Below are 14,046 nucleotides of genomic sequence, written 5' to 3' on the forward strand. Positions count from 1 at the left end.
AAATTTTAGCGGTTTACAATAAATTATAGTCCACGACATGAAATTTACAACAAGTGGCCGGGGGAGTGGGCGGCCAGGAGCTACTTGGCCCGCCGCGGCGAGGCGGCAGGGTCCGCGGCCCCCTTATAAGGCAGACATTGTGTGTTTAAACAGGTGAAATATGTGGCCCACGTATGTGGAGCGCGTACTGCCTCCCTTGTTTACATTTCAGGCCGATAGCGGAATACGAAAACAACAATCGCCAATACACAGCCGGACACTCGCGGGTGAGGGTGAAGGTCGGCGCCGTGAACAGCGTAGTACTCGCCGGCTGGAGGCAGAACAAGGATGTGAGTCCCAAGTCTTGTACCAAGCTATGCGGGGCTGAGATTTCAATGTAACAGTGAAACAAGCGGTGACGCCGGTGGTCCGCGGGCTGCGTGGCGGAGGAACAACACTCAGCACACCGCCAAGCCCATCCCGCCCGAGTCAAGGCCAGTGTCAGCTGCGCCGGCCGATGCGCATTCGATAGCGCGGCACAACAAAGGCGCCAATTATTTACCAGTTTTGCAATGATCATCAGACATATTTTTCCCTTCATTTCATATCAATTATATCTTGCTGTCGGCGGGGGCAGACGCGGGGTGGGGGCTGAGGGGCACGTGGGGGGCGGCCACGTCCAGTAGCGGCTCCAGTTGTCTCCGAGCATCTGCCTCATTAGTTCCGCCCGCCGCCCGCCTCTCCCACACCGCCGCCGCCTCCCCGCCTCCCCATCCCGTCCTCTCTCCCACCCACCTTCGAGTAACGCTTAAACAAGAATTGATAACATTGAGAGCATACAATAGGTCAGACTGGAGCGTTAATTATCAAAACAATATATTCAATTACCGCGGCGGTCAGGGAATCTCTTGACCTCCAAAAGCTGACCTTATCTAAATATGTTCCCGAGCGAGGGACGCGCGCGGGGCAGCAAAAACGCTCCCTCAGAGGCTCGGTCCATCAGGGCAGGCGGAGGCGGAGTCGGGGAGGAGGCTGAATGACGGGTAATATTTGCGTGCCCTCTCGTATCAAACATAAAAATAATCATTACTAATTTTACACAAATTCTTCCCTTGATTGCTCTCGGTTCAGGCGCGTTAGTCTCGGTTCGTTCCTCGTCTCGGGTCCGCGTCGCCCTCGTAACCAAACTCTCGAACAAAACAATGGAGAGCTACTTGAGGAATGCCAGCGTGGAGGCGGCGGGGCTGGCAGGGCGGTGCTTACGTGGATCAGACGCGGCCCATCACAACACTTGCGCCCGACATTTATTTTCATTATTTGCATCCGTAAAATGTGTGACCCGAAGTAACAATCTCTCTCTCTCTCTCTCTCTCTCTCTCTCTCTCTCTCTCTCTCTCTCTCTCTCTCTCTCTCTCTCTCTCTCTCTCTCTCTCTCTCCATTATTTTTGTTTTTATTCTTCATACACGTTCGGACTCTCATTTTCTTCCTTTCCTCCTCCATCCCATTATTTTTCTTTCATTCTTTCTCTCTCACTCTCCCCACTTAACTCCTATCTTCATGAACTTTCCGTCTCTTTCTTCCTATTTTAACTTCCTTCCCCTTTTTTTATTTCCATCTTCCTTCCTATTATTAATTCTCTCTCTCTCTCTCTCTCTCTCTCTCTCTCTCTCTCTCTCTCTCTCTCACACACACACTCTCTCTTCCTCGTTCTCTCTCTGTCTCACTCCCATTGCGAGATAGAATCAAATTGATGGGCTGCAATAAACGCTGACAAACTCCAGACTCGGATGCTGCGAGGCACGATGAGAGAAGATGAAAGAAGAGGCATCTGCAATACGGTATGAAGGGGCGCTGACGGGGCGGACGTGAGCTGTGATGCGTCTGGGAAGGGGAGAGAAGGAGGAATAGGAGGAGGAGGAGAAGGGGAGAGAGGGAGGAAGGGGAGGAGGAGGAGAAGATGGTGGTGACGGAGAGCGATGACAGGACGGGAAGAAGACAACGGAGGAGGAGGAGAGAGAGAGGTAAAAAGGAGAAGGAGATGAAGGAAAGAAGAGGTGCAGATGAAGGGAGTGACGGGGAAGGGGATGACAACGGAGGTGGCAGAAGAAGGGAAGAAGAAAAAAAGGTGAGGGGGTATGGGGAGGATAACTGAGGGAGAAGGGGAGAGGGAGGGAGGGGTGAAGAGGAGAGGGAGATGAGGGAAGGATGAGGTGAAGATGAAGGAGGGAGTGACGGGGAAGATGTGAAAGAGGATGGAAAGAGAAGAAAAAAAGGATGAGGGCGATGGGGTGGATGATAGGAAAGGTTGTGGTGAGATGAGGAGGAAGCAGGAGGAGGAGGAGGAAGAGGTGAAGATGAAGAAGGAACTGACGGAGAGCGATGACAAGACTGGAGGAAGACAACACAACGGAGGTGACTGGGGGGAGTGGGAGGGGAGGGGAGGGGAGGGGGGATAAGGGAGGGGGGAGTGAGTGATGGAAGGGGTTGACAAGAGGGGCGACTGGAGGGGGTGATTAGCGTCACTACACATTAATTAGTAAGGCCGGGGGGCGGTGGGGGGGGGGGGTGAGGACAGCTCGGCAGGTTAATGAAAACCAATAACTCGTGTCACTGTAGAGGAGGAGGAGGAGGAGGAGGAGGAGGAGGAGAGGAAGAGGGGGGAGGGGGAGGAGAACAAAAAATAGACTGTAGAAGGGGAGGTAAGACTGGGTAAGAAAGGAATGTGGGGAGAGGTGAAAGGGAGTTGAAGGAAAATGGGAACTAGTTAAGATAAGTTTTGGTGCTTCTGTTGTTATTGTTGTTGTTGTTGTTGTGGTAGTAGTAGTAGTAGTAGTAGTAGTAGTAGTAGTAGTAGTAGTAGTAGTAGTAGTAGTTCTTGTTGTTTTTGTCACCATTATCATCGAAACTACTACAAAGAATTTCACCATGGCCTGACAACCCTCAAAGAAGAAGAAGAAGAAGAAAAAGAAGAAGAAAAAGAAGAAGAACAAGAACAAGATGAAGAACAAAAAAGCAGAAAAGAAAACCACAGATAAAATAAAAAGAAATACAAATCAATAAGTCCTAACTCTTCCTTCCCCCCAAACTCAAGGCAATACACGCCTCCCACGACCCCCAACACAACTCCACCACCACCACCACCTACAACCACACATCCCTCCCCAACCATCTACACCCTCAACCCCACCCCCCCTCTGCCTCTTGTTGCCCTTCCGATAACCGCTCCTCCTTCTATACCTTCCCCCTCCACCCTCCCCCACCACCACCAAGACGAGGAGGAGGCGGAGGAAAAAAAAGGAGGAAAAAAAGAGGAGAGGGGCACAAAGGCTGAATTTCACGGGCTCCCTATCACAGTCTGGCTCTCTTTGTGGGCTGTCTCGGGCTGGGCAGAGGCAAGGCTTACGTGGCGGTGGTGCTCCTGGTGTGTGTGTGTGTGTGTGTGTGATGCTCTCTCTCTCTCTCTCTCTCTCTCTCTCTCTCTCTCTCGAGAGAGAGAGAGAGAGAGAGAGAGAGAGAGAGAGAGAGAGAGAGAGAGAGAGAGAGAGAGAGAGAGAGAGAGAGAGAGAGAGAGAGAGAGAGAGAGAGAGAGAGAGAGAGAGAGAGAGAGAGAGAGAGAGAGAGAGAGAGAGAGATTGTGTGTCAGTCAGTCAGTCCCAGCTGCTTAGGAGGAAAAAAAAAAAAGAAAGGAGACAAAGTGCTGCCAATCATGACGCGAGAAAGACGAGGAGGGAGGCGGAGGAGGAGGAATTTAAGACGTGAAAGAAAGGAAAAAAGGAAAGAAAAAAAAAAAGAGAAAAAAGTTATAGGATTAGCACAAGAAGGTAACACAGGTGGAGAAGGATGAAGAGCACACCTGAAGAAAAAGACAACCATGGAAAAAGGTGTCTTGTTTTCCTCATTTCTTGTCCTCCTCATCTTTTTATCTTCATTTATACGGACCATACAACTCGTGCAAACAATAAACAAATAAACAAAATATCTGAATAGGTGGAGAAGGTTGAGAAGGATGAAGACCACTCCTGAAGAAAAAGACAATCATGGAAAAATACGTCTTGTCTTCCTCATCTTCTTATCCTCATGTTTACGGACCATACAAGTCGCGCAAAAAATAAATAAGTAAATAAATAAAATAAATACATAAACCAAGCCAACCCCCCCTTAAATAAATCTAACTTTGGTCGGTATTATAAGACACTTTCGCTTCAAAGGTCTAAGAGGGATTCAGTTGGGTTCTAGTGAGTGTTTTTTTAGGTTCATGGTACAGAAGAAGCATCAAACTACCACCAGGGTCATAAAACTACTCCTGGAAATGACCGCAACTCCTACGATACCTTGTCAAATATGTGTTCTTGGGCGCCGAAATGTCGTATATGACCACCGTTTCCAGATTACCGTACTCAGAGCATAGTATTTACCGGTTTCTGACGCCTAACTATTGCCAAAATACATCACGATCTAACTCTTTTAACGATAACTATAAATGAGTTTCGTTATTGGAGCCCAGAAGACAGTTTTGGGGTAGGAAGTCGGGAAATATAAGCGGCTGAGTATGACAATCTGGCAATGTTGAATAAAATCCTTTATCTTCATCTTCAGCCTACATTACACGAACCACCTAGTTATTTATACAATCTGTGAAGAACTTAGAAAACGCAAACTTGAACTCCTTATATTATAGGCTTATAATAACATGTGCCCCTCACCTCTCCTTATCATCGTTTCCCATATCCATACAATCCCTACAAAAGGCAGAAAAATAAATCCTTTCCTGGGGACATCTTCACGGAACCACCAAAACCACAACAACCGCCACAACAGCAAAACAAAAACAACAACTTACGTACTAGCTTACAGTCTTCCTCTATATAATATGGTCGCACATTCCACTACAATAAGAGCAAAAATGGCCAAGAGAGAGAGAGAGAGAGAGAGAGAGAGAGAGAGAGAGAGAGAGAGAGAGAGAGAGAGAGAGAGAGAGAGAGAGAGAGAGAGAGAGAGACAGGGGGGGGGAGAACAGAGAGACAGGAGGGGGGGACGCTATCTAGGTGAGGCTCTCTAATGACCTTCTCACACCGGGATGAAAAGGCAGGTTCTGAGGGCCTGTGTCCCGGCGTCGAGATGGGCCGATACTGTCCCCGCCGCCGCTGCCCCCACGATACGCGGCGCACAAACAGCGATTACGGGGCGCCTCCTCGGCCTCAGAACAACAACAACAATGATAATAAAAATTGATAATAATAACGGGGGTGGTGGTGGCAGTGATGATGGGGATGTTAGTGGTGATGATTTCGGAGGTATTATTATTATCAGTAGTAGTAGTGGTAACAGCAGAAGAAAACACCAATATAATAATGATAGTAACAATAATGATGATGATGATGATAAAATAATAATGGTAGTGATGATGGTGGTGTTAGTGGTGATGATGATTTTCGGAAATTGTTATTATTATTATTAGTAGTGAGTAGTAGAAATGACACACACACACACACACACACTCTCTCTCTCTCTCTCTCTCTCTCTCTCAGTCGTGTCCGCGTGTTAATAAATTCACAAGTCCCCGCCACACGGACGATCAATCCTCCAGTCTCTGTGAAGCCTCGCCGCGTGACGGCTCCGATAACAGTTATAAACGGATGAAACGGACACGCCAAAACAACACGTTCATTTTCATATATTGTGGCTCCTATAGCGCCAGACGGAGATAGCATCGACAGAAGAATCCACACCCTCGTTAGTCAGGCTTTGTGGCCGTAACAAGTGAGCATCGCAAACTTTCATCGGCTAACAGAGACGAGGATCCTCTCCACCACCACTACCGCCGTCCCTTTCCTTGCCGCCCCTTCCCACCGCAAGTTTTACAAAGCTGAAAGGGCTGAAAGGCGGCCCTACCACGATCTATGCAGGACCAGGAAAAAGACTTGTGTTGCCGGAGGGAGGGAGAGGGAGAAGGTGACGCCGGGAATGAAGCGAGACAACTGTACACGGGGAAGGAATAGACGAGGGAGGTGATGGCGAGTCAAAAGCAGCGCCCGGGACCCACAAAGATATCAATGCAGCACCAGACGGACGCTTTGTTGCCGGAGGGTGAGGGTGACGGAAGGGAGAAGCTGAACACCAGTAGATAAAAAGGGAAGGGGTAGAGAGAGGTCCCACCAGTATATATGTGGCACAAGGAAGACAATGTCGCTGGAGGGGGAAGGTGACGCCAGAGAAGAGAAAGAGAAGAGAGACGCTTTTCTGACAGTGAACGGATGGATCAGAGAGGGCGATGGCTGGTCGAGAGGAAGCATGATGTTGAGCTTCACAATGATGGAATATTTGATGCGTTGAGACTGACGTGGATGTGAGATGCTGTCCTACAGGCAAAGACATTTCCAACATTCATCCATAGTAACCTTCCAGCATGAGTGGTACAAAGGTGAATATTTCAGGATGACTGAATAGACCTTACATAAACACGGCTCTGTTTGTATAGCTTGAAATGTATACGTTTATTCTATTATAACAAATTGAACAAGAGATTTTTTTTTGAGCCAATAGAATTAGCCTGGTATTAGAGGCATTCAAATTTGTCAAAGGATATTTTCTTTATGCTATTATTATTTTTTACAGTATCATCTTATACAGCCAGTGGGAGTATAATGTCCTCAAATTGCTACTCTTACAACGACTAAAAGAATATGAACACAGGATTATCAATTAAGGTTGGTGAGTTCACTTGATACTTCCCTGTTGATAGGTCGTAGGGAGGGAGGAACCATGATAATACAGACAAAAGAAGGCTACCCACTTACTAGATAACCTGCCCTGGGGTTAACCGAAGAATACAGCGAACAAGCCATGCTGCAGATATACGTATGGAAAATAACAATGGAATGACGTAATGAAAAAAACTGGATCAAAACGAAATTACTCCGGCTCTGTACGGACGGTTGAAACACACACCCGATGGTCGAGAGTCACTGGTCCAACACGGAATCAATTCGTCGCGGGTTCTCGTGCCGCAAAAATCGTTTCGCCGCGACGCTGCCTCCCCACCGAAACCAGTCTCTTCTACGACACAGTACCTTGCCCTAACAGTGAGTCTGGGGAAGAGCCTCACCCGCCCCTGAACCCAACGACAAGCCGGATCTATCTATGCTGGCGGGACACGAGGAGGGACGCGAAGGAACAAAATGATATCTAAAGCGTAATGAAAAGAGAAAAAAAAGAAGACAATGTACGAAAATTTAAAAAGAGAAACGTCAAGAGTTGAAAGGGAAGAAAATGAGAACTAAGGTCATGGAAAGCGAGAAAGAGTAAAGAAAGTGTACGGGAATATGTAAACTAGAGAATATGATGGAATAAGTATCCAAAAAGGTGCAAAAAATGGGAGGAATAAAGTAAAAAGTTAAAAAGGCAATCAGAGTGAAAAGGAGACGAGAGGGAGTGAAAAAAATGTCCATATAAGACAAGAATAGCATGAGAGAAAAACAATGAAAGGGTGATTGAGCTCAACAATGTCAACGGAAGTGAAAGAAGAGTCCTGGCGGTAGAAAAAAAAAGCAAAAAAAAAAAAGGTTCAAAAGAAGTGAATGAGGCGAACAATAAACAGGAAAGGTGGTCTTATTAAGGGGTCACAACTCACCTGGTAACAATGCGTGTCGTGGTGGCAGGCGCTCTCGTGTTGTGTCACTTCGTCGCCCAAAAACTGCAACAAAAGAACCGAACATTACTACACGACAAGGAATTTAAACACACAGAAAACTTAAATCTCGAGAGAAAAAAATATGATCACTACACGGAAGCAAGAATTAGTTCATGTCACGTGCAATGGAAAAAAAATAGAAAGAAAAGAAGAAAACGTTAGAACATAAGGAATCTAAGCACACAGAAAACTTAAATCTCGAGAGAAAAAAATATGATCACTACACGGAAGCAAGAATTAGTTCATCTGTCACGTGCAATGAAAAAGAGAAAAAAAAGAAGAAAACGTTAAACACAAGGAATCTAAACACACAGAAAACTTAAATCTCGAGAGAAAAAAATATGATCACTACACGGAAGCAAGAATTAGTTCATGTCACGTGCAATGGAAAAAAGAAAAAAAGAAGAAAACGTTAGTACACAAGGAATCTTAAACACAGAAAACCTCACTCTAGAAAGAAAATATAAATAAACACTCCATGAAAGCAAGAATTAGTTTGTCATGTGTAAAAAAATATATATATAATCAAGAATCACCAGAACGTAGAGGTCAAGTTTGTCCAAGAGAAAACAAAGGCGCGTTATAAACAAAGTGAACAAATGAAAAAAGGAAGAACAGCATAACTAAACATTCCAGGCTGAACCGAAATTATACACGGATGTTACACGTATAAAAGAAACAATGCATTTTAACATGGGAGAAAAAAAACAACGACAACAACAAAGGCGCTACAAACACACAGAAAAAAAAGACAGCCACACTGCAGATTAGGAAACACGCAAAAAAAAAAGTAGAGGCGAGTGTTTGCTGAAAGAGGAGGAAGAATGCGCGACTCCTTAAGGGAAAGAGCGGACAAACATTACCTTATTACCAACCTCCACGAAAAAGGAGTGAGAGGAGTGATATAAACATGTACACGAGACAGGCGGAAAATATAGGAAGGACAACAATATCAAGATTCATTTTATACTGACGTCTAAGTCCACCTCCACGACCATCACAACACGACAGCTTCCTCTTCATCTTCTCTAATATCCTTTGCCTCCAAATCCTACTCTATACCTTTATTTCCTTCGTAGCCTCCCCAGTTCTTCCTAGTCTTCATTATCCTCTTCTCTCTTCTCGTTTTCCTTCAAATTCAATTCTGCTATATCCTTTTTTCCTTTCAGCCTCTCCTCCTACCATTCCTCTTTCTACTTTTCCTTATCATCATCTTCTCTCTCCTCCAGTTCTTCCTAGTCTTCATTATCCTCTTCTCTCTTCTCGTTTTCCTTCAAATTCAATTCTGCTATATCCTTTCTTTACTTTCAGCCTCTCCTCCTACCATTCCTCTTTCGATTTTTCCTTATCCTCTTCTCTCTCCTCCTTTCCTCCTATGCTCTCCTACTCTTCCTCTCTGATATCCACTCGTTTCCTCCTCCTTCTCTTCCATTCTGATTCCCACCAGAATCCTCCTCCTGTTCGTGTCCTTCTCAACGTTCTTCCAATCTCTCCCTTCCATATCTTCTTCACTACACTCCTCTTCCCCCTCCACCCTCCTTCTCCCTCCTAGCCACCTCGTCCCCCATCCCACTGTCAGTCAGGGTCATCTCTCACCTCATCACACACACACCACACACACACCCCCCACCACCCCCCACCCCCCCCCCCCCCCCCCCCCACCCCCCCCCCCCCCCCCCCCCACCACCACACACTTCACCACACACCATCCCTCCTCCTCCCCCCCTCCCTCCCTGCAAGACCTGTGTGACCCTGTCTAATGCTGACACACAAACAAAGGTAATATTAGACGGGAAAAGAAATGCGTTGCGGCGTGTTGACTCTGCAATGACTGACACCCCGAGCCCGTGAGTGTTACTGGTGTTAATGTGTGTGTGTGTGTGTGTGTGTGTGTGTGTGTGTGTGTGTGTCTTTTTTTTTTCTGTATGTTTCGTTTTGGTTTGCGGTTAAATATGCCTGTCAATATTTTCTGCTTCATATAATGTGAATATAAGAAAGTAGAAAAACACACTCAACGTATCAAATCCAGACCTAACTTTCCATTTTCCTGTACCTTTAAAAATTCTTATATTGTTTTATGTTCTCATCGTGGCCAATATACATTAAAAAAAAAATTAGCATAAGGACACGTGTATGAAAAGGCTGTCCTATTCACACACATTCCAGCGCTTAATCAAATGCATTTACTTAAAAAGGCTTTCGTATTATGGGGATTATCATGGGTGGTTTCCTGACTAGCGATACTCTAACAAGGCTTCTATTTTTTTTTAAACTTTTTTTTTTACAGCAGAGGAAACAGTGCAAGGGAGTTAAAAAAAAAAGGAAACAGTGCAAGGGCGTTAAAAAAAAAAAACAATAATGAAAGAAAAAAAAAAAGCTACTTACTGCTCCTATACAACAGACGTGAAAAGCACATCATGAGAACTTGACAAATCTTTCACTATGGCCATGGAAAACATTTATGAGAACCCGCGGCGATAGAGAATAATACTTTCCCTTCAAACTTACACACACTCTCAAAAGCTTAGACCAAGAATTCCTCCACGCCGCACCACCACACACGCATTTCTCAGCTTCTACCAACTCCGACACTCACCCAAAACAAAGACTTGATAAATTCAGTACACGACGGCGGGTTACGCGAGCTTCATGGGCAATATTTTTCTTCAGCAGGAGTGTATAAAATAGTTGCCGTGTTTAATAATTTATATATGCGTGTGAGGATGGGGGGGGGGGGGGGCGGTGAGGGGAAGACATTGTATAAGTGTGCCTTCCTTCCGTCAAGTCGAGTCAAGCCATGCCAAGCGCAGGGCCCCTAACCGCGAGACACAGCCAACAATAACAAGTCAACAGGACGAGGCAAGAAACTCCATTCGCTGGCCAAACCGAGGCGGCCGCGTGTGTTTGATGAGTCTCAGCCCGCAGTGTTGACCGAGGGAGAGTGAGTGAGTGAGTGAGTGTGTGTGTGTGTGTGTGTGTGTGTGTGTGTGTGTGTGTGTGTGTGTGTGTGTGTGTGTGCGGGCCGCGGGGTGACCAGGGAGAGTGAGTGAGTGAGTGTGTTTGTGTGTGCGGTGTGACCAGCCATCCCGCCAAGCACGGTCCGACCCACGACCTTCCTGCCTTCCCGTCCCGTCTCGTCCTGTCCTCCTTTCTCTTCCCTTCCCTTCCTTCCCCGTCCCGCCCTCAATATATACATACATGGAGAGGATAAGCAGAGGAGGAGTCACAATGGGGAATGCTTTGTGTGTGTGTGTGTGTGTGTGTGTGTGTGTGTGTGTGTGTGTGTGTGTGTGTGTGTGTGTGTGTGTGTGTGTGTGTGTGTGTGTAACGTACAAAACTGCAAGATATAGTAAAAGGAACATGGAAAGTACATTACAAGAACACAGATTTTTTAGTAGGAAATAAAACAAAAGCCTTAAAAAAGAAAAACAAAAGAAATTACCGAAGAAAAACAATCGTACTATGAAGTAAAGATAAGCATCCAAAACACCCCACAAAATCAAACGAAAAATCACACACAAAAAAAACAAATGCATTATAAAGAAAGTAAAAAACACACACACCTCAACCTGCACCCCCTTCACACACACTAAAAGAAAAAAAGAAAACATAAGTGCTTCGAGAGACTTGACAAAATATCGCGTTTCTTTGAGCAGCTCTCGAGGTGGAGGAGGGCGTCGAGGGGCACAAGGGCGGCGACCACTACACCGAGGACCGACTGGCTGCCCTTAAGGACCTCCTCTGTCGCCTCCACCTCGCCGCTGCCGCCCCTCTCACCTCGCCTCACCTGCCATTGCCTGAGTCCATGGCCTCTCTCTACACACACACACAACACACACACACACAGCAATACAGTTCGTAGAAGAAAATGATCTCTCTCTCTCTCTCTCTCTCTCTCTCTCTCTCTCTCACACACACACACACACACACACAGTTGTCAATACAGTTCGTAGAAGAAAATGAAAAAAAATCTGCTTCTTGAAATTCCCTTATGAAAACAAAACAAGAAATCATGATAAAACTGCGCTGCGGATGTACGTGTGTGTGTGTGTGTGTGTGTGTGTGTGTGTGTGTGTGTGTGTGTGTGTGTGTGTGTGTGTGTGTGTGTGTGTGTTCACGGTAAACCATTAAGTGTTGACTTGGGCCATTCCAAAGTTTACAAAAACATGGAAATAAGCTGAGGGTGGTGTTTGGCCAATCACTGAGGCCGCCACGAGGGCTGGACGGAGGGGAGGTGGAGGGGAGGAGCAGGAGGAGTTGGAGGAGGAAAAGGAAAAAAAAAAGAGGAAGGGGGAGATAGTGGAATGGAAGGAGAAAGCAATAGAAAAGGCGAAAAAGGAAGTCTAACAGGGAAAGAAAGAGAAGTACTATACAGCAAGAAAAAAGGAAGGATGCAGGAAGAAAAGAGGAATGAAAATGAGAAAAGGGAGGGAAGAAAGGAAGGCTGATAAAAAAGGAAAAAGGAAATGAAAGGATAGTGGAAAGAAAAAAAAATGAAGAAGAGAGAAGGAGGAAAAAGGAAGGAGGGAAGGGTAATGACAATACAGAATGGGAAAGGGAGAAAGAAATAAAGGAAAAAGGAGAAAATCTAATAAGAGAGAGAGAGAGAGAGAGAGAGAGAGAGAGAGAGAGAGAGAGAGAGAGAGAGAGAGAGAGAGAGAGAGAGAGAGAGAGAGAGAGAGAGAGAGAGAGAGAGAAGACTGATAAGGGGAACAAGTGAGCGGGTGAAGGGAAGCGGGGGCGAAGAAGAGGCAGAGGAGGATGCAGCTGAGGATAACAAAGGGAGGCGTGACGAGGGGCGAGATGGAGGCAGATGGATCCTGTAAAACAATGTAATAATTAGAGGAGGAAAGGCAGGAGAGGTGGAGATTGGAGGGAGGCAAGCAACAAGGAGGAGGAGGAGGAGGCGAGAGGCAAGCAAGGAGGAGGAGGGGGTGATAATAGTGGAAGAGGTGGTGAAGGAAGAGGAGGAGGAATAGGAGGTGCCAGTACAGGTGGAGGAGGAGAGAGAAGAAAGGGGGTGGAGGGATGAAGATTTGTAAACAAGCTGAATAAAGAAGGAAAAAACAAGGAAAGAACGAATTGGAGGCATACAGAATAAAAGACATAGGCAAGTTAAAGAAGAAGAAGAAGAAGAAGAAGAAGAAGAAGAAGAAGAAGACGAAGACGACAAAAATAAAAAGGAGAAAAAAGAAAACGAAAAGGGAAAAAAATATTGCTTGTGATAGTAAATAACAATACCTAATAATAACAGCAATAACAATAACACCTATAATATAATAATAATAATAATAATAATAATAATAATAATAATAATAATAATAATAATAATAATAATAATAATATCAAAGATCGAAGAGAGAAGGAAAGGTCACTGCCGTCACCTTCGCCTTCACCTTCACACTCTCATTAGCAGGTGAGGCGCTGAGGAGGGCGGGGCAGGCGCGTCCGTGTCTCCTCCCCGCCAGGTGTTCGCAGGAATGGCGGCGACTAATTACTTTCTTTTCCTCCACCGCCGTCTTCATTATCATTAACGCCTCAGAACAGCTGCCTCACCATCATCACCGCCACCGTCATCACTATCATCATCACCATCATCATCAGCGAAAGAACATCAAGAACACCATCATCACGGTTATTATCGCTACTACAACCTTTATTATCATCACAACTATCACCATCACTATTACAACCATACACATTATTGTTATTGTTATTATTATTATTATTATTATTATTATTATTATTATTGTTATTTACCATTATCAACATTTTTCTATTCTTTTTTTTTATTTTCTTATTATCACTTCTCAAAATCATCACATCATTCCTACCTTTATTCAAGTCCCCCCATCATCCTCACCGCTTAGACCACTCACTGCGACTTTCCACCATCCCCTCACATCACCATCACCACCACAGCCATAACTACCATCACCACCATCTTAACCTCCATCCCTCACCCACGAAAGACATCAAGGATTTCTACTTTATGTCGCATTGAAATTTCCTCTGAGCAGCAGCCGGGGGGGGGGGGGGGGTACCGAACCAAAATTATATAATCCCTCAGAAATTCATAAACCTATTGAGCGAAGCGGCTGAAAAGGACCAGAGGAGGAGGGGGTGCAAAGGGGGGCAGGTGAGGGTGGGGAAGGGCACGTAAGAGGGGGAGGGAGGCAGCACGGACCATTAATTCTCGGCCAAATGGTTGTCCTATTCAGGCGGGCTTGACGCTCTGTCGCGCTCAGGATTTCATTTCTTCGTCGCTGAAATATCGCCGTAATCATTCTCCTCTTTCTCCAGACACGTATAAACATTTCTTTTCTCCTCTCTTTCTTTCTTCTTCTTCTTCTTCTTCTCAATTATTTTCTCTCTT

The 14,046-nt window shown here is 45.5% G+C and overlaps 1 protein-coding gene across 2 annotated transcripts in view; it reads right to left on the reverse strand.

Moving 5' to 3' along the window:
* Window positions 1–14,046, reverse strand: part of LOC126998981 (uncharacterized) — a 154,875-nt gene that overhangs the window by 8,109 nt on the left and 132,720 nt on the right. For both annotated transcript variants that reach the window (XM_050861286.1, XM_050861285.1), the window contains one exon: window positions 7,611–7,673. Coding sequence is in view for 1 of the 2 variants with exons in the window: in XM_050861285.1 (XP_050717242.1) it covers window positions 7,611–7,673 (63 nt within the window). In the remaining variant the exon portion in view is untranslated. The remainder of the gene's footprint in view (window positions 1–7,610; window positions 7,674–14,046) is intronic.

The sequence above is a fragment of the Eriocheir sinensis genome, chromosome 15 (assembly GCF_024679095.1).
Source record: "Eriocheir sinensis breed Jianghai 21 chromosome 15, ASM2467909v1, whole genome shotgun sequence".
NCBI classification, from domain to species: domain Eukaryota; kingdom Metazoa; phylum Arthropoda; class Malacostraca; order Decapoda; family Varunidae; genus Eriocheir; species Eriocheir sinensis.